Below are 24,145 nucleotides of genomic sequence, written 5' to 3' on the forward strand. Positions count from 1 at the left end.
TATTATCATTCTAACTCCATCTTATTCACAGTCGAATATAATATATCTACCATCGTTATCCCTTTCCATCTTTACAATAGTATTAAGCTCAGCTGCATTATTTGCACATGTTCTGTAGTGCTGACTTTTGCATCGCGCGCCCAGCTGATAATGTAAACAAACTTAGACTCTTCACTAGTCGCTTTGTAGCTATTTTTTGGAGATTGCCTTCGCCAGGGTGTAAAACGGAAACGCGCGGCCGGGATCTTTCAAATGCACTGTTCCACACTCACGTTTTGTTTGAAACTTAAAAACAGAATACCAAATCACTAAAGTATTTTATTTTTTTTTGTATTTATTGAGAATATGACAACATAATCAACACAAGATTACAAATAAATCAACAAGAAAATTGCGACCATGCGTAGTAATGAATATGATTATAGTGCATAAAGCATACAGAGAATGTTCAAAATCAAACCTCCATTTACGAAAATGAAGTATACCTTTCTTTTCAGCGATGTCGTATTCAATTTCTCTGTTACTCATTAAGAAAGGTTTAAAGCAAGCAAGTTATTAATCTTATTTTAAAATTTGCTGAGATAACATAATTATATAAGGACAAGTCCACCCCAACAAAAAGCTTATATGAATAAAAAGAGAAAAATCAAACAAGCACGACACTGAAAATTTCATCAAAATCGGTTGTAAAATAAGGTTTTGATATTTTTATATTTCGCTTATTTTCTCAAAACATTAAATGCACATAGTCCTAGTCGGTATGCCAATGAGGGGACTGATTTCATCATCTACTCACTGTTTCTTTTGTATTTTATTATATAAAAAATACGAAATATTATATTTTCTCCATATTGTCCAGTAAAACAAGTTTTATTTCTTCTTGAACATGTGGAATTATGATTACTTTAAGATTTCATGGTTCAGTCAAATTGGTGCTTATTGTAAAAATTGTACAAATTGAAATATTGTATAATTCAAACAAAAGACCAAAGCAAAAGTAAGTGAGGAACATCATCGACTCTCTCATTTGCCTCAATTGCATGTATCTGAATTGTGCATATAACTGTTTTGTGAAAAATAAGCAAAACTTTTATGTCATAACCGTGACTTCTTTATTTTACATCCGATTTTCAACGCTATGCTTGTAAGATTTTTCTCTATTGATTCACATCAACTGGGGTGGAAAAAGTAAACTATTCTAAACGAGGGTTACAATACTGTAGATTGATAAAAAAGTATTGACATATGATGATATTAACTAATTTATTTAATTCAATCATTAATGATGATGCGAAGCTATTTCTTATTCTTCCTTGATTCTTGTTATCTTGCTTGATCGCGCTGAAGATGACTATCTGACAATGGATATACAATCTAAATTGCAGGGATTTGAAATTACTCAAAGGCGGAATGTAGTTACGGACAGATCGAATTCTGAAATTACTTTTAATCCTAAAGATTAATTTTCAATGTTAAAGGATTTAAATTTCATACTTTGGGAAAATAAAATTGGGTTAAATTTTAACCAGCACGAGGGTAATTATGTGTCCAACCAATTTTGGGCAGTATTTTACACAATGCGGGAAGCATATTGTCCAGTAAGGTTAAAAAAATAACCGAACAGCAACTACTTTAGAATGGGCAGAAGTTTCATCACACGGGATAAATAGAAATGCCCAATGTTGGTTGGACACATTATTACCCTCATGGAGCATTTTTACCCAGTATTTTTTTTTAGAGTGTATGTCATATAGGTGATAAATGCTGAGTTTTAAGATTCAAAATGGCCGCCATATTATGCACTTGTATGAAAATTATTTGTCCACATTCAAATTGTACATAATGCGATAAGGGCATGTGGCGGCCATTTTCCAATTTTAAAATGCAGCATTTATCACCTTAATGATACAAGATATGATATATTTCGCAAGAAATCATTTCCAGACAATATTTCACTCATCATGCTCATACAACGCAATTATACTTATATGTAATTTAGTCAAGCAAAGCCAAACTGTCAAAACTCTCTGTCCCAATTTACAATGTACATAATACTTTTAGAACCTATGGCGGCCATTTTAAAATTCAAAGACGAATGTATGCGATATTTATTACCTAATATGTGATATAAATGATTAATTAGAAAGCATGTTTTCAGACAATATTTTACTCATACATCACAGTTACATGCATTCTATGGTTCTAACTCTTGTGAAAATTACTGTTTTCCTAATCGCATTTTACATAATTCACTTGGGCTTTTGGCGGCCATTTTGAATTCTAAAATACAGCATCTAACACCTACGTGGCAGAAGAAATAAAAATCATGTTTTCAGATAATATTTCACCCATACAGCAGAATATGCAGTTCATTGTCAAGCAAAATCCTAATTCTGTCAAAATTATCTTTTATCGTAGGCCCCTACATAGTACGGCTAGGGCCTAATATAAGGCGGCCATTTTTAATTTCAAAATACAGCATTTATCTCATGCATGACAAAATAAATGATACGTGTCGCTAGAAAACATGTTTTCAGACATTATATTACTCGTGGGTCAAAATTACATGCATTTAATGGTTCTTGCTCTTGTGAAAATTAGTTTCCCCTTTGGCTTTGTACATATTTACCGATAGTGCATATGGCCGCCACTTTTCTAGTAGTTTCAAAAATAATACAGCATTAATTACCTACATGGCGAAAGAAATGATATCTTAGAAAACATGTCAGATATAGTTTCACTAATATATCACAATTATAGGAATATTATAGTCGTTCCAAATCAAACAAGGTTTAGTCCATTTTCTATGGGCCTAATAATGATTGCCAGATTTGGTACAATAACTTGGGTTTGATTGCTTGAGACTTCAACGGTCGCCCTTGAAGAGCAAAATATAGGCCCTCATTCAAAATGTACCCAGTTTTGAATAAATAATTACTGTGGAAAAATCTGGAATATTTAGCCTGGACTATAAATTATTGAAAGACAGACATTATTAAAAACTTTATGAGGCACAATCAATGTTCCTTTGCAAACAGAAAAGGAGTGAACACGTTTAAGCTATTATGCTTATCTTCTGAGAGCAAAGCGTTCAGACTTTGCTATCTCGGCTTGGCACATCATAATTTAGAGATATTATTAATATAAACACGCTCTTAATTCACCATACTGCTATCGTTTATTCCTCCTCTATGATAACTTGACATACCAGTGCTCTCCTATGATAGCAGTACTTGTCATGCATCTTACCGTCAGCCATGTTAAAGGAAATACAGTCTTCATGATCGCCATTGGTAGGCTCACCAACACCCCAGTCTGTTTAGAAAAGAGAGCCGATAATAGTGCTGAGTGATATTTTCAATATTTTCGAAATTATATGCGGCATTAAAACAACATTGAATATTTATAATGGTTTCAGGATTGAGTGAATCTCCCATTTCTACAGATACATTTTTTATATATAAATTATGCATTGTATATTGTCTACAAAAATGTACCATTATTGAGTAAATTTCTTCATATTTTTTCATTTATTTCGTTGAATATAATTTTAAATGTATATATGACAATGATTTGTATTGTTGATGTTTGTTAAATGTATGTTAGCAATTTGCATTAAACTTTATGTTCTGATGGAAATAAAACTGAATTTGAATTGTGTTGATATAGCCCGGTAATACGATATGACCAATTCATTAATGATTATGAAAAGTTAATCACTATCTATTGATCAAAATGTTGTTGTGTATTGCTCGTTTTTCATGGACAGGCGCCTATTAGAGCCATTATTTCCTCCATTACATCCCTGCTTTCACGGAATAACATGCTTATAATGAACGGTTAATTTTCAGACTCATATTATCAAATTAAATATCGACCAGCACTGGCCGAAAGGATTGTTCTCTGGAAAGAATTTGCCTTGCAACAAACAAGACTGTTTCTACATGTTGTTTTATGATTTTTTTTTTAATACGTCATTAAGATCACAGGATAGGATCAGGATAGAGACTTCAATTGCCATTTCTGTTTCTTCACCCCCGCCCTTTCCCGAACAGGAAACAAATTATAAATTGATTTATTACTAATTTGTCTATTTGTTTTATTTATTTTATTTACTTATATTTCATGTCGGTGTTTTTTTTATGTTCGTTATTCCTTTTGTCAAACAATAAGAAATAAAAATCTCATTTCATTTGGTTAACACCTCTCTGCAACGATGCAGTCTTTAATGTATTTATTATTATGACAGATTTTATATTTATTAAAAAGAAAAATGACGTGAAATTCATCGAACATATCCTCATCAATATATGCATGGGATCATTTAATTCTTTAAATCATGATTCCCGATTAATTCAAATCATGTCATTGCACGTATGAAATGAGCGCATATCTGACATCTAGCCATGGGTATGCTAGAATTCCTCACATATGGTTCATATTTTACATAAAAAGAAATAAGATTTTTCGTTCCACGACGTACGAAGGGTTCAAAAACACAGTAAATGTACTGAAAATGTCCGAGACAGATGGGGTCGTTGTCGAAAAATGGTAAACCAGAACAGCAGTTTCGTCCAAAGTTTTGACGTTGATGGAGAAAATTTGTCCAGAGTCAAGGACGAAACTGCTTTATTATTATTCACCAATTTTTGACAAAGACTTCTAGGTTATTCTTTGTCATGAAGGGTGTTTGACAATACATTTCATATGTCGGCTTGAACCCTCCGTACGTCGTGGAGCAGAACTCATCTGTTGTTCCAGAGAATTCAAAATACTACACTAGGGTTTTATGAAACAATACTACTCCTTTCCGTCTTCTGCATATTCATGATATTTAGACAGAGTTTGGGAAATTCACATTCTAGATTTATATACAAGCACTGGCGGATCCAGGGGGGCGCCCCCTCCCTTTTTTTAGAAGCAAAATTAAAATTTGTAATGTAAAAATGCCATTAAAACAGGTGTGCCCCCCTCTTTTGACTGACTGGAATACTCCCCAGGGAGTGGAGAATTTGCATACATTGTGTGCGGGAATGACTGATTGAATCCGATGACCGGGGTAATAATATACCTGTCAAGCGCTTAGACACGTCGTTCCGATGTATTAAGCACTATATAAAAGCTGATTATCTTTTGAAATTGAAGACTTTTTTTTTTTTTTTGCTTGTCAATTTTTTTTGGGTACGAAATATTCTTAATTTGTGGTTGAATTTTTTTTTTGCGTGTCAAAATTTTCCTCCGATAAATTTGCCCCCCCCCCTTTTTGGGAAATCCTGGATCCTCCCCTGTATACAAGCCATTGCCTGTATGGACATGGTCGACTTAATGTTAGTGTACTATTTAAAGTTCTCCGATATATTCCCTTCCTGTAATTTAAAGTCCCCGTCTTTATTTCAATAGCTTATATTTATAGCATCCACTTCACAGACGCTTTCTACAACGTTCATAATCTATAAAAAATATCCCGTCAAATCAAAATGGATAGATTAGAGGCCATTGTCGAAAGTTAATGTACTGGGACATCACATCGGACAAAATTCCATCAAAATCGGATGTCAAAGAAAGGTTTTACATCTTAAGATTTTGCTTGATTTTATAATGCAAATGAGGGTACCGACTCACTATTTATTTTGTATTTCACTTTCATGGCCATGGGAAGCGGGGGTGCAAGATTTTCCTAGGGGGTGCTACATGTATTATTCTCCATAGGCAACACCCCTGGAATTCTGTTAGGCTAGGTGTGGAAAACTTGAATTGAAATGACGTACATTTTTCAGTAAAACCTTTCGCTTGTCAAATTTCTCTGGACCAAAATGACCTTCGTTATGTACTGATTTTTTTATTTATTTTTTGGCTTTTCAAATTTACATCAGCACCCCCAGTAAAAATATCGTTCCCAGGGCCCTGTTCATTTGATGAAAATTATATTATTTTCATTTCTTTTCTATAACAAAACTTTCTTCCTCATTGAACATGCCACTGCAATTGCTGAAACTTGTTTTGATTCAGTGAAAAGTTTCCTTTAAATGGAATCTCCCCAAAAATGAAATATAGTATAATTCACACATTTATACACCAACGAACATGTGATTAGGCGAAATTTGAAGATGTTGTAACTTTTTTATTTTACATCCGAGTTTCATTGATGAAATTTCATTCAGCGTTTTACATTTTCTCTCTCTCTCTTTGTGTTAATGGGATGGACTCTCCCGTTAATCTAACTTACTCCGGTAGTGACTAATCATTGTTCTTCCTCTGTCGTTGTAGCAAACAAATGATTCGCCCGTTCTTTCACAGTTTAGCCACAGCCAACCAGCAGTAATTAGAGGCTTTAGAACGTCGTGCTCTTCATTGCTCTCTATGAACGCCAAGGAGGGGTCTTCCATTATTCCGTTACCCATCGCAACAGCATCCAATCCATTACAGTAGTCATATGCTGTTGGGAAAGAGATCCGGTTGCGAGGATGCACTACCAGGAAACATTTTGTGGTCGCATATACCCAATTGTCTGGGCACACTTTATGGTGGGAGAATAAAAACGTGGTAAAATCGTGTCACAACATTTCAAAATTAGCTATTTTATGTAGAACAACTTTTCGAGAATGACCTTTCCCTGTTTTTTTTTTCAATTAGATAAATAATTAATTATTTGTTTAGATGATGTTAAGGAAGCTTGCCTGGTATACCAATCTGCGATATTCAACTCTAATAAGAAACCACTGCATAGACCAGGTGAAACGAATTGCAGGTTACGTACATTTTCAATTTTTCTGTTCATTTTATTTTCAATGTTCAGTTGACCCTTTGCCAAATACCAAACACGACTAAACAATTTGTTTATTATTCATTACATTCCCGGGGTTCACACAGCCCCTGGCTTAATACCAAGGGGACGGTTGATCTCTGATCTGGACTACCCCTTTAAAGTTTATACTATAAACAACACGTACTTACAGGCAATCTCACATTTCATTCCAAGATATCCTCCTAGACAGGTGCAGCTATACCCAACATATTCGTCCTTGCATGTCCCACCATTTTTTTTTATTCGATCGCTTTTGGATACGGCTTAACCCACCATGCTATATCATTCAATTCAATTCAATTCTTTTATTTCATTTCCATTCAAAACATTATAAAAAGTAATATAAAGTAATACAAATCAAGTACAATTTTACAGAAGGGCATTCTTACTTCGTTAAAAAAACACACAGAAAAACAGTATAATATAGAGCATAAATGGAAATGAGGGGGATCCACTAAAAAGCAAAGCTTGTAAATTGTGGATCCCCCTTGGAAAGGAAGTATAGTAGACTTATTCTCGTATGCGTACATATATGTATTACAGGAAAGACATTTTGACACGGATTGGTAGAACAATCTTCAAAAAAGACAAAGAACAATTTAACTTTGTGGTGTATATTTATTTTTGAGTTCTTTGATGTTGATATAAGGTGGATCGTGAATTGATTGATGTAATGTTTTTCTAAAGTCATTCTAGGTGGGGCTTAATTAAATTAAAGGGAAAACTGGTGTACAGGTGGGGGTCTTAGAGGGCCATGCCCCCCCCCAAAAAAAAAGGGGGGGGGCTTTACGACCAATAAAAAAGGGAGAAATTAAAAAAAACGGCTAATGGTGAAATATCACAAATTTAGGTTTCTGTATTAAGAACGCAGAAATTTTAACTCGCTCGCAACTTTACATGGATTTTCGCCCAAACGCCATTTCTGACCCCTCGAAAAATTAGTTTTGGCTCATTATGCCAAAAAACAAAACAAACTAAGAATTATCGAAGATTTTCTCGTAAATTAATCACAAGTTCTATTAAAAATAATGCTTAAATTTTAATTATTTTAGAAAATGAAAGAAAGAGGATTTAAACTTGAAAATGATAGATAATATGTCTGTTAGAATCATAATAAATCACTGATATTTCTCGGTTTGGTTTTTTTTTCTGGGACCCACTGTATAATTCTATGACACAGATGTTTCATTCATTCCCTCTTCTTCGAGACATACTCAGAGGTGGATTCGGGGGGGGGGGGTTAGGGGCGCCACTCGACCCGCACGACCCCCACCCCTGCCAAAACCTTGATCCGCCTATGATACTTACCGCGAATCTCACAATTTACTCCATGACGGTATATTCCCGGGCATGTGCAGCTATAGCCAACATATTCTTCCTCGCACGTGCCACCATTTTGACACGGATTAGGGTGACAATCTTTAAAGAACAAAGCACAAACTCTGTGGTGTATATTTTAGTTCTTTGATGTTGATATGAGGTGATTCACGTATCTATTGATGAAAATTTATAAAATCACATTTGTTGTTAGGACCCAATAAGGGATATTATTATAGAGTTCTATGACACATATCTCTCATTCCTTTTTCCTTCTTACAACCCTTTATTTTTTGTTGATGTTGATCAATTCGGGGGAAATAAAATGAGGCAACAGTAAACTGACGGCTGAGCAAGTATTGATTCATTTCAGAACAATTTTGCAAATGTAGTCCAACTTATTTTTTATAAATTTATATGCAAGTTTTAAATTTTATGGGATCCACCTTGAATCCATTTTGTCCTTTTTTCGTGTTTTTTGTTTTCTATATCTAGAAATCATTTTTTTTAATGACATCTTACCTGGGTGAGCGCAATACACGTTGACTTTGTCCCGTTCTTCTTCTGGCACTCTGGCGTGATATTCTGGGTGATCACGTGTTAAATACTTTGCGACAAACTGAACCAATTCACCAGTGTGCTCTGAGATTTGATAGGGGCATGCATTCCGAGGTATTGACTGACACGTTTCACTTCCAAATACTATTGATAAATCGGGAATGAACAATGAAGCGAAGAACGAATAGAATGAGTGTAGTTGTAGTAAAATGAAATAAGCTGAAAGTGTAAAGAGGAGTAAGATGAATAAGAAGAAGAAGGAGGAGAAGAAGAAGAAGAAAGAAGAAAGAAAATAAAGAGACAATGAATATAGTATACAAAGACAAAATAAAAAAGAGGAGGAGAAGAAAAAAAGAAAAGGAGAAGTATGAAACAGAGGGAGGGGTAAATAAAACTAATGAAACTATGAGACATTCGGCAATTAGGTCAGTTGCACGGTCCTCTTCATTCATGTCATTATTGACCCTCATAATTCATTCATATGACGCTTCAATTCATTTAACAAATAGTGATTAAGAAACTATATAGTTTGTAACCAGTGGTGTAACTACGGAGGCTTCCCCCCCCCTCCATCGGCTGGCAAAAAACGGAGGAAAATGATAAAAAGAGGGAGAAAGAAAGAGAAACGAAGTGGAAGAAGAAGAAATTTTAATACATTATGCTATATTATACTATATTGTATTACATGTATATTGTATTTATCATATGTATTATATGAAATAACAAAAAAAAATCATAACTTTATGAAACATAGGGTCTATGTGTTCTGTTGTACTAAAACATCCCGTTTTTAAATCAATATACACCAAATATATTTCCTCGTACTTTGTGTTATTATTGTTTCATGTAAGGCTCCTCTTCAGCAGGGTCCTGGGAACGATTTCTTGAGTGGGGGTGCTGATGTAAATTAGACAAGCAAAAAAGAAAGAAAAAAGGGGTTTTACTCCAAAAAGAAGGTAATATGGATTATATTTATCTATTTTTCACACCTTCCAGAATTCCGGGATATGCTGCCTATGTAACATAATACACGCAGCACCCCCAAGGAAAATCTTGGGGGTGCTGAAACACCCCAGCACCCCGCTTCCCAGGGCCATGCTCTTCAGGTCTGAATTTCATTATTTTCAGCTCACGCTCCGCGTTCGCAATATTTGATTAGTGAGATACATATAATATTCATGATTACAATGACTACAACAAGTACTTCATGTGTTTAGGTGTAATTCAAACAAAATCAGCAAGCGCTTAGCGCTCGTATTAGGTGACTATGGTGAGATAATGTATGCTCTTCATGAATTTCTAAAAAATAGACCATTAAATGTCCTTGTTTGGGGTCAATATATACAAAATTTTCAGCTCGCGCTTGCATTGTTTGTTTAGTGAGACAGGTACGTATCATGATTACAAAAAAAAATGCTTATAATGTCTATTTCTGAGTTCTCAATATAAAACAATTTCAGCTCGTGCTTCGCTCTCGCATTATTTGATCAGTGAGATATATATCCGTTTAAGGGCACAGTCCTTGAAATACACTATTATGTCAGTATACCTGGTAATTGAGCGCGCTTCGCGCGCCCATTAAAAAAATTCAAAATGTTTGCTGGTGCCCCCCCCCAATGCTGCGACCCACGGTACGCCACTGTTTATAACTATAGCATAAAGACACAAGCATTTGGTTTGCCAATGAGGAGGGAACGGAAGGGCATGAAGGGGGCACTGTCATTACAATGTGTATATCATGCTTATGCATATACTTCTAAAGTGGACTCTTTACAAGCAATGATATGACGTTAGATTTCCCCAAACATAATAGGGGGAAAATACCAAGATATATGATCAGCGGCAAAGTCTGAAAATGGATAGCTTACCGTTAAGATGCTGATTGAGTATGGTGATCACCACGACTGTGAGCTTTGAGTAATTCTTAAAGGGGAAATAGACATGAATAATTAAAATATGAATTAAAAATTAATGTGTGGTCTAGTGGTTAAAGCATTGGACTCATTATTGAAAGGTTGTGAGTTCAAATCCCAGCTCTGTCATTATCTCCACTTTAACCAAAAGGCCCGAGAGTAATTTCTGTCGCCTGTAATGGTCAGCCACTATGACAGATTAACCTAGACGTAAAATGTTTCATAATTTATGTAAGTTATATATCAGCTTGGCCTTGATGCGGCAGAAAGCTGCTGTACCGAGTTCCTACGGGAGTTACCTCAACATAAACATAACAGATATCATTTATGATGAGAATATCAAGAATGATAGCAGTGCCAAAAAAACCTGGCTATTTATATTTAAAGCGAGTAATAACCATGTACTATATAACAATAATGATGGTGATAATAATAATGATTATTATTATCATTTTAAGTATTATGGGAAAAGGTGCAAAAAATATCACCTTTTATTATAATTTGCACCAAGCATGCCAATAAATGCTTGTTTGCAACCTAGGAGGTGCAACTTTTAATGTTGATAATACTTCACTTTATTATGGTTTATCTCTGTACCTGTAAGGGTGATGATGTAGCTAACTGCACGCGTTAAAGTGCACAAAATGAGCATAATTAAACTCATTAGAACCATTTGGGGTATTGTAATTGTACTAACCCCAAGGGTTTGGATTTGAACCCCTATTTCTGAGAGTGTGTCCAGTTTTTAGGTCGGAATATGAAAAAAAATTCAGCTCGTGCTGCTATATCGCATTATTTTAATGAATAGATATATATAAGCCTATGTATCCTGTTCGTAGTCGCTGCAAACAGTCCTCATCAGGACCCTTTTTAGGACAGTGGGTCTATATAAACATTTTGAGCTCTAGCATAATTTGTTTGTGTTGTTTGTGTTGATACGCATCCTGTTCATGCTTACAAAAAAAATGCTCAGAATGTTTGATTTTCAGGTTTAAACATATAAAATACACATAAAATTTGAGCTCGAGTTTCGGACTCGCATTATCTATTTGATATAATGACATAAATCTTCCTTATCTTTTTGTAACAATAAAGCTAATTAGTTTTCAATAAGAAATACCCATCGAAAACAACAAAAATTATTAAAATATTCCAAAAATTTGAGCTCGCGCTTCGCACGCGCATAATTACTTTGTTATTAGTTCGACAGGCATCCTGTTCGTCCCTAAACAGCGCATATTTTACGCCATGCGCGTTGATGTCAAAATAAATGAACAGGTGAGTACTCAGCTACAGGGTATCAGCTGATTCTCCAAACATTCTGTACTCTAAATCTAACAGCAAATCTTGATGTGTTATTTTACGAAGCTGTTGGCTGTAAATAATATATTGACCAACTTTTAAACACCTCCACCTCTTCAGAATACTTTACTCTGCAGTGGTGTAGAATTTTCCCTGTTGAAGATACAAGCCTTTTGACGCGTTTTTGTGTTTTCAAAAGCACATTTACTCCAACATAAATGCTGATATTTTGGAAAGAAGCAAATAAACCCCCAATTTTCAATCTTAACACCTCTTTAGTAAACCTTTCTCTACAACTATGCGAAAATTGATGAAAATGGCATGGGTTTTAAATAAAGTGCGTCATTTATTGTACTTCTTAAATTTCTCTTTTTTTAAAGATAGGTTTTTGTCGCCTTTTACACTTTATGTTTAAAATTGAAGGTGCTACTACTCTTTAAAGCGCAAACGAACAGCAATATGAGTGGATTGTTTATCTTATAATTCTGAACTATAATGTAAAATGTGGTAAAATTTAGATGGATTTTGACTGAGTAATAAAGGTTTACACTCAACGTTGTGATCTCGTGGGGTTTAAAAACGACAAAAAATATTGCGTATTTCTCGAGACCTTGCTATGGGTGGACTTCAAAGCTTGAGAGCAAAAAATCAAGCACATGAACCCAAGTTAATTTTTGCATATTGTGAATAATCAGGTGCTAAAGTAACTCTGTGCAAATTTTTGTGAAAATGACATGGATTTTATTTTAACTGTGGAACGTCATTAAACACATAAAATACCTAAAATTTTGAGATCGCGCTTCGGGCTCGCATTACCTATTTGGTCTTATGACATAAATCTCCCTGATCTTTTTGTAAGAATAAAGCTAATTAGTGTTCGGTTAGAACTACTTTATCAAAAACAACAAAAATCAGATTTAGACCAAAATTGCCCATGGGTTAACTCCGAACTGGTCTCACGTTGGGGCGGTCTCCTTTCAACATGTTCAAAGTGGGATGTTCTTTAGTCTATATATGCCAGAATGTTTGTTGGGTGATCTTATCGGGGGAGTTGTCCTCCCTGGGAAACTGTGTTGCCAAACACCAGGCGACACTTAAACTAACCATTTTCATGTACTTCTCCTTATGGACCAGTTGTAATGAGCCCCAACTCACGTACGAATGATTTCAATATCCGCAGATGATATCACAACAGATAGTTTGGTGCACTTTGATCAGGCACTCACAAAGTAACGCAGGTTCCTCATGACTCGCTTTTAATACCCTTTTGAAAATTGAAAACCATCAAATTTTCAGCGATGAACAACTGGATACGAGCTTTTCTATCCGCCTGCATTCAATGGGGCTGTATAAATCTAGTGTTGCTATATCACACAACCCTGTTTTATATCAGTAGTTTTAAGATTTTGGTACAAAAGACCTCATGCTCAGATGGTATCTCCGAACTGGCTTAACATTTCTACTATAATAGGCCCAATATGGAAATGAACATGAAGGTGTCCTTGGTAGCATCACACGCTTACATCACTTCGACATTGTAATTACATTTTGTGGTTGCTATTTCCACATAAAACTAATATCACAATGACATTGGCAACACATATCTCGTTAATTCCATCAGAATGTTCCCTTTGTTCAGTTCTACACAGATGAATGGATGGAGGGGGGAAATTTCATGTTATTGTCCTGTAAAATTGAAAATTTTGAGCAATGTTTGTGGTCCTGAACAAGATGCGTATGTAACAAATAATAACTGCGAACGTGATCAGTGCGAGCAGATATTTTTTATATACGCTCTGGTCTGATCGAAATGGAAGTGTTAAAGGACTGTTTGCAGTTACCCATTAAGACGATACATATATCAACAATCAAATAATGCGAGCGCGAAGCACGAGCAGACACAAAATTGAGACTTCCGACCACAAAACGAGACATTCTAAGCACTTTTATAATAATGAAGAGGATAGGTATATAACTATACAATTGATGCGAGCGCGAGCGGAAATAAAAATGAGATTTCAGACCTAAAAACGGGACATCTTAAGCACTTTTCCAATCATGAACAGGATAGGTATATAACTATACAATTGATGCGAGCGCGAAGCGCGAGCGGAAATAAAAATGAGATTTCAGACCTAAAAAAACGGGACATCTTAAGCACTTTTCTAGTCATGAACAGGATAGGTATATAACTATACAATTGATGCGAGCGCAAAGCGCGAGCAGAAACAAAATAAAGATTTCAGACCTATAATTTGGACATTCTATTCATGTTCTGTAAATCAAGAAAATGATGGGTAATTGGATATTTGGATATATTCTTACATTAATAATGTGAGCGTGAAGCGCGAGCAGAACATTTTTGATATTCTGATCTGAAACTTCACACTGAATGTAATATGGTTTGAACAGATAAAGAAAAATCAGACGAACATAAGAATAAAGATTTGATCAAAATCCGACAAGGAATATCAAAGTTATTGCATTTTATAGATTAGCATTATTCCGGTAAAACAGTTTTAAACATGTCTTCATTAATATAAAATGAGCAAACTGATGATGTCATATCCCTACTTGTTATTTTGTATTTTATTATATAAAAATTCGGCTTATTTAATATCTTCCCTTCAAGAACCAAAAACAGTTGAATTGACAACTGATTTAGTCCATTATATATTCTTTGCTGCAACTTATTTCATTATAAGGGAGACATATATCATTCACACTGGTATGAAAAAAATGAAACAATTTTGATTCCATGTAATAACACAAGAAACAGGATAGTGGGGATGTGAAATCTTCAACCCACATGGGCGGAAATCCCAGAGGGGACAGGGGGACGTGTCCCCCTACCAAAAATAGTAGGGGGACACAATATCAAATGTCCCCCTACTATTTGTGGTCTTTCATGGAGAAAAATACATCACTTCACAATCGAAATAATACCTTTTGGACTAAATAACCTTACATTTTGGGTGTAAAACTTTTTCTTTCTTTTTTTTTGCTTGTCAAATTTTCCAGGCCCTGGTCCCCCTACCTTTGGGGACAGATTTCCGCACATGTCAACCCACCTATCAAATATTCATGACGACATTCATATCACCATTTTCATAAAATATTGCTAAACTTGCTATTTGTTATCAGATTTTCATAAAATTGTATTTGATATAAATATTTTCAGCCCGGAGTAGCCCCAAAACAAGCTGCGTATCTGATAAACATGCGTGCGCGTGTTTAGAGTTAGACCTAGTATCTGGGCATTGTAAATATTTTTTTTATCATAAAAATCAATAATGCGAGCGCGAAGTGCGAGCAGAAAATATTTGATATTCCGATCTCAAAAAGGGTGAATTTAAACACTATTTTAAGTACTGTGTCGGAAAATTCTGAAGTGGGGGGGGGGGGGGGGTCAACAAAACGTCGTTCATTTTCATTACATTTCTGTCATTTATCAACTTACCACTAGATTTCCAGGAGGTGCTGCCTATGGAAAATAACACATGCTGCACCTCCAAATTTTGGGGGTACTGCTTCACCCCCAATCATCCCCAGCTTCCCAGGGCCATGGGGCAGGGCGAAAAAGACTGTGAAATTTGATTTGTATTGTCTGACTTGTAATTGTTTATACAAAACACGGGCGGTCGGGTGCGCGCACACTTGATTCGACATAATATAAAACCTGGAAGTTTCAAGTCCAACCACACCCATGTCCATCCCTGCTATCGAGTAGTGTGTAAACTATGGTTATCACGTATCGCGCGCGACCACGTCTGTATCCGAGTGCCGAAGCTTGATTGAGTCGCGTTATAGGAATATGTGAAAGACTATGTAAATGATTTGCGATTGTCGGATGTGATAATTATGTCCATTATAACATAATATACAAAAATACAAAGGGAACCTGATTTCGTGGGGGTGCTGCCTATGGAAAATAATACACGCAGCACCCCCAGCACCCCCGCTTCCCAGGTCCCTGCACTTTGATAGATTACATAAGAATAGATTACAAAAGAACTCCAGACAGAAAATAATCTTATTAAATTAAGTATTCACAGATCTATCAAAACGCTGAAAATTTCATCAAAACCTGATGACATAACAAAGTTAAAAATTAGCAATATTTTCATGTACACAGTTATATGTACGCCTTCATGATTGGTGCATGATGTTACCCTTGTAACAAAATAATTTGCAGCAATGCAACTCTTACCCATTAAATCAGTTTTCAATCCAATTATGTTTATTCTTGGAAGAAAAAAAAATGATCAAAATAGGCCTATAATTTCATTTCATAAAATACAAAACACTAACATGACTAAGACGGGATAAGACATCATCATGCATTTTGCTCATTGCATATTCATAGACCTACATAATTATGTATCAGGGGCGTAAGAGGGGTCGGTGGCCATGGGGGGGGGGGGGGGCAAGAACCAAAAAAATTCCCGTCATATCATGATGTGAAAAGCAGTGGCGTAATGAGCCAACAAATTCGAGGGGGATAGATATGGTGTATCGCGTATTTTTTTAAATGCGAGCGAGCGAGCAAAATTTTTGATATTTTTATAATAAATATCAAATTTTGTGAAAGATTTTGACATATTATTGAAAAAATCATATCATATTTCACCTTCCTTCTATTCTTTCCTCTTGTCTTTTTTTTGGCTTAGACGTGAATTTCTTTTTTAAGGGGGGAAGCCCGGCCCCCCCCCCCCCCAGTCTGTATGGTGCTGATGGAAAAAAATAAATGTTTATTTGAATTGAAAAAAAAGCTCTATGCAAGAGTAGCGTGACGAGTCAAAAAAAAATGCGGGGTACAGCATAAAAATGGCGCGTGTGACAAGTTTTTTAAAAGTCCCGAGCGAGCGAGAATTTTTTTCTGAGGGGGGGGGGGGGGTATCCCACAGCAGGGAAAATTTTGCATTGTATTTCAAAAACAAGATTTCTGGTGCACATTTGTTATGTGATTATGCGGTGTGTTATGTACTACTCAAGAGTGGAAATTATTTTTAATAGAGAAAATTGCAAGGAAGCAAAGCTACCAAGCGGAGGAGTGTGTGGGAGACGGTGTCCCCATTATACAGGGGAAGGGAAAAATAATTTTGGCGTCTCAAAAATAAACCTGTTTGAACCATGTTTGTGCTGTGATTATATTGATATGAATTATGACATACTCTGAAAAGCGGGAATTGTTGGAAGAAAAAAAATGTGAGGGAGCGAAGGGACCGGGCGGGTGAGGGTCTGGGAGGAGAGGTCCCCCTCCCAGAGCAGGGGAATATTTTGTTGTCAGAAAAACATGCTTTCTGTGCATATTTTGTGTTGTAATTATGTGGTGTGTGATGTACTCCTGAAAGGAAGATATTATCGTTGAAAGAGAACATTGCCAGGAGCAGAGCGACCGAGCGGTGGAGTGTCAGGGAAGGGGTGTCCCCATCTCAGGGCAGGGAAAATTTTGCATTTGCGGTCTCAATAAAAGTTTTCTGATGCATGTTTGTACTGCGTCTTTGTGTGAAAATTGAAAACAATGTAGAAATTGGTAATGTATTAAATCAAATATGTAATAGTTTCGCAGAAAAAAATAAAGGGCTCCAGTACCTAAAGCCAACATGATGTACATACTGATGACAACTATATGCAAAATGTACCAACCACATAGGATACCTTTTCTTTTTCAGATATTAAGGAGGATTTTGTATTAAAAGAACTGAATAGTATTGATACGCGTAAAGCCTACGGTCTTGATGGCTTACATCCTACGTTGTTAAACTTTGCTGATATTATCATTGTTAAACCACTAACATATATATATATATAACTGTTCACTTAAAACAGGTAGTGTACCCAATGATTTTAAACTATCAAAAATAATACCCCCCCCCCCCACGACGAGTCACAACTGATCCCTGACGAGCCACAAGTGGACCGCTCCTTTGAACTTGAAGACCTTTTTTTTTTTGGCTTGTCAATTTTTTTTCTGGCGCGAAATCCTCTATTTGTGATTGAAGACATTTTTTTTTCATTGCATGACAATTTTTTTGGCGGACGAATCGCCCCCCCCCCTTGGAAAATCCTAGGTACGCCACTGCTGACAACCAATCAGGTTTTCGGCCTTTATTTCCACTCGACCATCTCTTGCCTTCTTGATATTTCAGAATATATTAAAAATATGAACAGTGTGTTTATAATAGGTGGTGTGTTTTCAGACCTCCGTAAAGCATTCGATGTTATACCGCATGAGAAACTGTTAAGGAAATTGTCATGCTATGGCATAAAAGAAAATGAATATAATTGGTTTAAATCATACATCACAGGCAGGATACAACGTGTTTCAATAAATAGTACTTTAAGTGATTCGTTAATAGTAAAACAGGAATCCATCAGGGTTCAACCCTTGGCCCATTGATTTTTAGAATTTTCAATGATATTGGCAATATGGATTTTAAACCATCTTCAAAACTCTCTTTATATGCTGATGATACGGTAATATTTTGTAAAACAAAAACTGAAGAGAATTTGGAACATTATTTACAATCACAGTTTGATATGATTAATGAATGGATGGACAGACACGAAATGTATATTAACGAAAAAAAAAAAAAAAAAAAAATTAATAACAAGAGAAAGAAGATAAACGGATCCGGGTCCAGAGGAGCCATTACCCCCCCCCCCCGGAAAAAAGACAAACAAAAAAGGAAGATATCAGACATAAAGAAAAAGGTAAATGGGAGAGAGAATTTTAAGATAAAGAAACGGGTCCATTGAAACTGGAGGGGTATCCCCTTCGCCTGCCCCTGATGAGGAAGAGAGAGAGAGAGAGAGAGAAAGAGGGGGGTTGGGAGAGGAGGGGTAAGGAAAAGGGGAACGAACAGGATAAAGATGGATAACAGATCTAGGGACTGATAGGCGTCACCATCCCCCCCCCCCCCCAAAGAAAAAAAGGAAAATAAAAAGTGGAACACGGAAGAGAACAAGAAGACAAAGAATAGAATAAAAAAGGGTATATATTGGGGAAAAATATGAAAAAATAAGAGAGAGGTGCATGACAGATAAGTAAAAGAAAAGGAAGAAAAGTGGGAAGATAAAGAGGAAATTACCTTGTACATTATGTACTTATTTCGACTCATTCCAATCGTGTAAATATGTAATTATATTGATTTATTTCAATGAAACATACAAAAAAGAGGAAAGGAAATGACATCTATAGGCTCAGTTAGAATAGAGGAAAATTTTCTTTTTCATCCTTTTATTTTCCCTTTTTTTCTTGGTGGGGGGGGGGGCCGAGGCAAGCCCTTCCAGTCCTTTGGATCTCTTCTATATATATATATATATATATATATATATATATATATATCTATATATATAAATGTGTAAAGTTATACATGTACAACAGCTTTGGTAACTCTTTTATTTAAATATTGTAAAGAAATGGATGAAGAGAACAATGGTAGGCGTAGCTTAAATCAAGGTTCCCCAGAACTATCTACCCTTTGGAAAAATTGGTGATGCCGAAAAAATGTCTCTGCCGGGAATCGAACCCGGGCCCCCAGCGGTTAAGGCACCGGCGTTCAAAGCTGGGGGCCCGGGTTCGATTCCCGGCAGAGACATTTTTTCGGCATCACCAATTTTTCCAAAGGGTAGATAGTTCTGGGGAACCTTGATTTAAGCTACGCCTACCATTGTTCTCTTCATCCATTTCTTTACAATATTTAAATAAAAGAGTTGCCAAAGCTGTTGTACATGTATAACTTTACACATTTGTATATTTTCTCCCATACGTGTACTGTATCAAAGCAACAGCTTTGATCCAGCTGAAGCATGGCGGCTTGTCATTGTTCGAAACCCACCTTCACCCGACAAAGGAAATTATAATTGGTAAAGTGTCGAAAATCTGTCTATCTGACGGTCAATTGGATCGGGGTCGCCTAGCCACTCACCCGTCTCTGTGGTCTAGCGGTTAAGGCACCGGCGTTCAAAGCTAGGGGCCCGGGTTCGATTCCCGGCAGAGACATTTTTTCGGCATCACCAATTTTTCCAAAGGGTAGATAGTTCTGGGGACCTTGATTTAAGCTACGCCTACCATTGTTCTCTTCATCCATTTCTTTACAATATTTAAATAAAAGAGTTGCCAAAGCTGTTGTACATGTATAACTTTACACATATGTTTACTTTCTCCCATACGTGTACTGTATCAAAACAACAGCTTTGATCCAGCTGAAGCATGGCGGCTTGTCATTGTTCGAAACCCACCTTCACCCGACAAAGGAAATTATAATTGGTAAAGTGCCGAAAATCTGTCTATCTGACGGTCAATTGGACCGGGGTCGCCTTAGCCACTCACCCGTCTCTGTGGTCTAGCGGTTAAGGCACCGGCGTTCAAAGCTAGGGGCCCGGGTTCGATTCCCGGCAGAGACATTTTTTCGGCATCACCAATTTTTCCAAAGGGTAGATAGTTCTGGGGAACCTTGATTTAAGCTACGCCTAAAATTGTTCTTTTCATCCATTTCTTTACAATATATATATATATATATTTCAGGTGAATTTGACGCCCCCTAGGTCGAACATCAATTTGGCGCCCCCTAGGTCGAACAACATAATTTTGCGTACCTAGGTGGAACATCAACTTGACGCCCCTGTGTTTAAGGTCAACTTGGCGCCCCCTAGATCCAACATCAATTTGGTGCCCCCCCCCCCCCTCCAAGGTCGAACATCAATGTGGCGCCCCTTAGGTGGAACATCAGTTTGGCGCCCCTTAGGTGCATGGAACATCAATTTGACGCCCCCATGTTTAAGGTCTGTTTGGTGCCCCCGTTACATGTCAGTTTGACGCCCCCAGTGGAATATCAATTTGGCGCCCCCCCCCCCCCGTTGAATATCATTACGGTGCCCACTAGGTAGAACATCAATTTAACGCCCCGATGATCGAACATCACTTTGGCGCCCCCTCCCAAGTTTAAGGTCAGTTTGGCGCCCCCTCATTACAGCTCAATTTGGCACCCCTCTCTCTCTCTTCCTTTTTGTTCGCCTTTTTTTCTCTCTCCCCCCCCCCCTTTCACCCCCTTCCCTCTCCTTGTTTTTCTTCTTTCTATCTTCCCCCTTTTCCCTCCTTTTCTCTCCCTTTTCTTTTTTTTTCTTTCCTTCCCCTTATTGCCGCCTCCTTTTCGCCTACTACCCCGGGAGCCAGGGCCCCTAAAGCCCCCATCCCCCCAGAATACGCGCATGATATACCACCGTCTTCATCATATGCAGGGTGGATCGAGCCCCAACCCATACTACAAACTGACCTAGGACTGGTGGAAGAACAACTTTCCAGTATTTTGATGTAGAAACCCCGGGGGGGCCACTTACATTGACGAGTGGATACCATGCGCGACCAAAAAACACGTAAAAAGGATGTCTTTTTCAAGATAGAGCAAGTTACGTACGTAACGTGATAAGGGCGTCAAAAACACAAAAATATTGAAAAAAGGGTATCTATTTTGCTCGGAAAAATATACGTGCTTAGGGTCAAATATGCGGGGATGATAAAACAAAATCAAAATGTTTTATAAAGGATGTCCTTTTTGCCCCAACACTACGTGTTTAGAGTCCGATTTGCGTGAGGTGTGGAAGGTGCAAACCAAAATAATGGTGTCTAAAGGTAAAACCGACGACCGACGGACGCGTGACATAACACTAAAATATCTCTGTAATTATTTCAGGGAATACTTGCTAAGAGTAGGCCTATCGTTTTGTTTCCATTACTTGTTAAGGGGTGCATTTTCAGAATATGGAAAATACATCGCTGTACTTGTTTAGGGGCTCAGTTCTGGGAATACTTGCCAATAGTATTTGTTTCCAATACTTGTTAAGGGTAGGGTTTCACATGCCAATACTTGTTAAGGGGTGCATTTTGAGAATGTGGAAAATACGTGTTTAGGGTGCTTTTCAAGACCCCGTGGTCGCGCATGGTATCCACTTGTCAATGGAAGTGCCCCCCCCCCCCCGGGATAGAAACAGACCTTAATCATATTGAGAAACGGAGGGCTATCCTTAAATTATTAGGTACTTCCGGTATAGTTAGATTCAATTACAATTCGAGTAGTGTTGTAAAACAGCAAAAATCCGGTGAATTTTCATCCAGTATAACAGCCGAGGTATCCTCAAGAGTACTGAGATGAATATGGCATAAATTGTCTGCATAAAATCTTTCCTCCACTAAGTTCCAGTCCGCAACCTACACTCTTTTTTCTTGGGGGGCATCAATTCTGACACACCCTATATATACCCCCCCCCCCTACACACAAGCACACACTACCTAGTGGTATCGCTCAGCGCACTGAACTATACCACTACGTAGAGGTATATTTCAAATCAGGGTACTAATGGATAATTCGTTTTTCATTCCCGGTCATCGCAGAGCAAAAACGGAAATCAACCTCATGGTTCGGTCTTTGAAAACACAAAAACGAAATCACCGTGAACGAGAAAAACCTGTTGTGATTTCGTTTTTGGAGATCAAAAACAGAAGGCCAATCGAGAAAAATGTTGATGAAAATATTTTTCGGCCCCCCCCCCCCCCTATTGGCGAAAGCTGGATCCGCCCCTGCCCAAACCCACCCAAGTATGAACCAATACAAGTTTTCTTGTCATTTAAATATTGAATATTTTATCATAATAATTATTCGAAGTCTCTGATCTGAACTTTATATCCACTGGAAAATGTCCCAAAACGAGGTTGAGCAGCTGTTGTGAGACGAACCAACATGCACAGAGTTATCCGTACAACTGGCAATGTCAAGTTTTTGACTAATATCATGTAGGCTGTCGGAAGCCCGCGCTTCCTGAAGCGCCCACCAAGTCATAAAACGAGATCCACATGGCATTAACATCTTGAGATCATCTTTTTTCCCATCAGTCTCGGGATATATTTGTAATATTTTACAGTTATCCGACCAGTTCGACAAAATATTACTAGTATACCGTCAGATAACAATTTAAGGAATTTATGTATTACTTATTATTTATGCCAAATTGTGATCTATTTCTGTTAATGTTTAGATACATACAGTATGCAAACCATCCCCGGAAACCATCTGGAAAATAAAGAAAGAAAGTCCCATTATTAACAAAATATAAGAAAATATGTTCAACTTTGCACTTTTACCAATGTGACCAGGGGCGGCGCAACAAGGGGAGGGGCAGGGGACGACCTCCTCCTATGACTTTTGTTTCAAAGTAGTGAAGAAATAGAAAAAGTGGGAGAAAACGGAAGAAAGAATGAGAGCAGGCAGATAAAAACCAGAGATCTGGTTTGTGTAACTATACATGTATACAACATTCCTGTAATATAATTGATTTGAGAAAAATGTGACGTCACATGTAGCCCCCCCCCCTCACAAATATCCTGTCATCGCCCCTGAATACCATCCCAGGAACAGCTGGGGCCCTGTTTCATTAAAAAGTTGCTATAATAGCGACCCTTGCTGGAATGTCAACTTTCATGGAAGAGCCAATCAGGAAGCAGAATTTTTACTGTTGCTATGGTAGTTGACATTCCAGCAAGAGTTGTTATAATATGTACGGGTTTTTTTGTGTGGAAATGGTTTCAAGTTTCAAGTTTCAAGTTTAATTTATTTCTCCTCAAGAGATCAAGATAAAAATACATAAAAAATAGACAATGTAAACACAATATACATCAAATTTAAAGAAAGTGAGGAAGGTAATGACCAAAAAGGAAGAAACCTTGTGTGAGGCCAACCCATAACAAAAATTGTACTTAAAGTTAAAGAAATATTAAAAACATCATATAATCACAAATTCAATGAGAAAAAAACAAACAAAAAAACATAACAAACAAACACCTAACTAAACCTTAACCGAATGAGAATGGGGGGGGGGGGGAGAGAACCAAAAATAAATCTAAGACTTAGACAATAAAAATGTTTTGTATTTCCTTTTAAAAACATATACCGAAGGGCTTGATTGAATGTCAGAAGGGATTGAGTTCCAAATAACTGGTCCTTGATAAAATATACTGTTTTTGAAGATGGAAGTACTGCACTGTGGAATATGGATATTTTGAGCATTTCTTGTTGAATAAGTATGTACAGATGTGTTTAATAAAAAATAATTCTTAAGTGAATTAGGCAAGAGATCCTTTTTATAGAAAAACATGAAAAGTGCAATATTCATTCTATTCAAATCCATTATATTCAAAATTTTCAAAGATGTAAACAATGGTCCAGAGTGGGAGAGATAAGAAGAGTGAGTT

At 36.8% G+C, this 24,145-nt stretch overlaps 1 protein-coding gene across 1 annotated transcript; it reads right to left on the reverse strand.

Annotated features, from left to right (window-relative positions):
• Positions 1 to 339: 339 nt before the first annotated feature.
• Positions 340 to 19,991, reverse strand: LOC135153248 (brevican core protein-like). The gene is made up of 6 exons (XM_064095708.1): positions 19,830 to 19,991; positions 10,549 to 10,603; positions 8,645 to 8,824; positions 8,114 to 8,224; positions 6,227 to 6,517; positions 340 to 3,315 (listed from the first exon to the last, which is right to left on the reverse strand). The coding sequence occupies exons 1-6, from the start codon at positions 19,989 to 19,991 to the stop codon at positions 3,179 to 3,181; spliced, it is 936 nt and encodes a 311-aa protein (XP_063951778.1). The 3' UTR covers positions 340 to 3,178.
• Between the last annotated feature and the right edge of the window lie 4,154 nt (positions 19,992 to 24,145).

This window comes from Lytechinus pictus, chromosome 2 (assembly GCF_037042905.1).
Source record: "Lytechinus pictus isolate F3 Inbred chromosome 2, Lp3.0, whole genome shotgun sequence".
Taxonomy (NCBI): domain Eukaryota; kingdom Metazoa; phylum Echinodermata; class Echinoidea; order Temnopleuroida; family Toxopneustidae; genus Lytechinus; species Lytechinus pictus.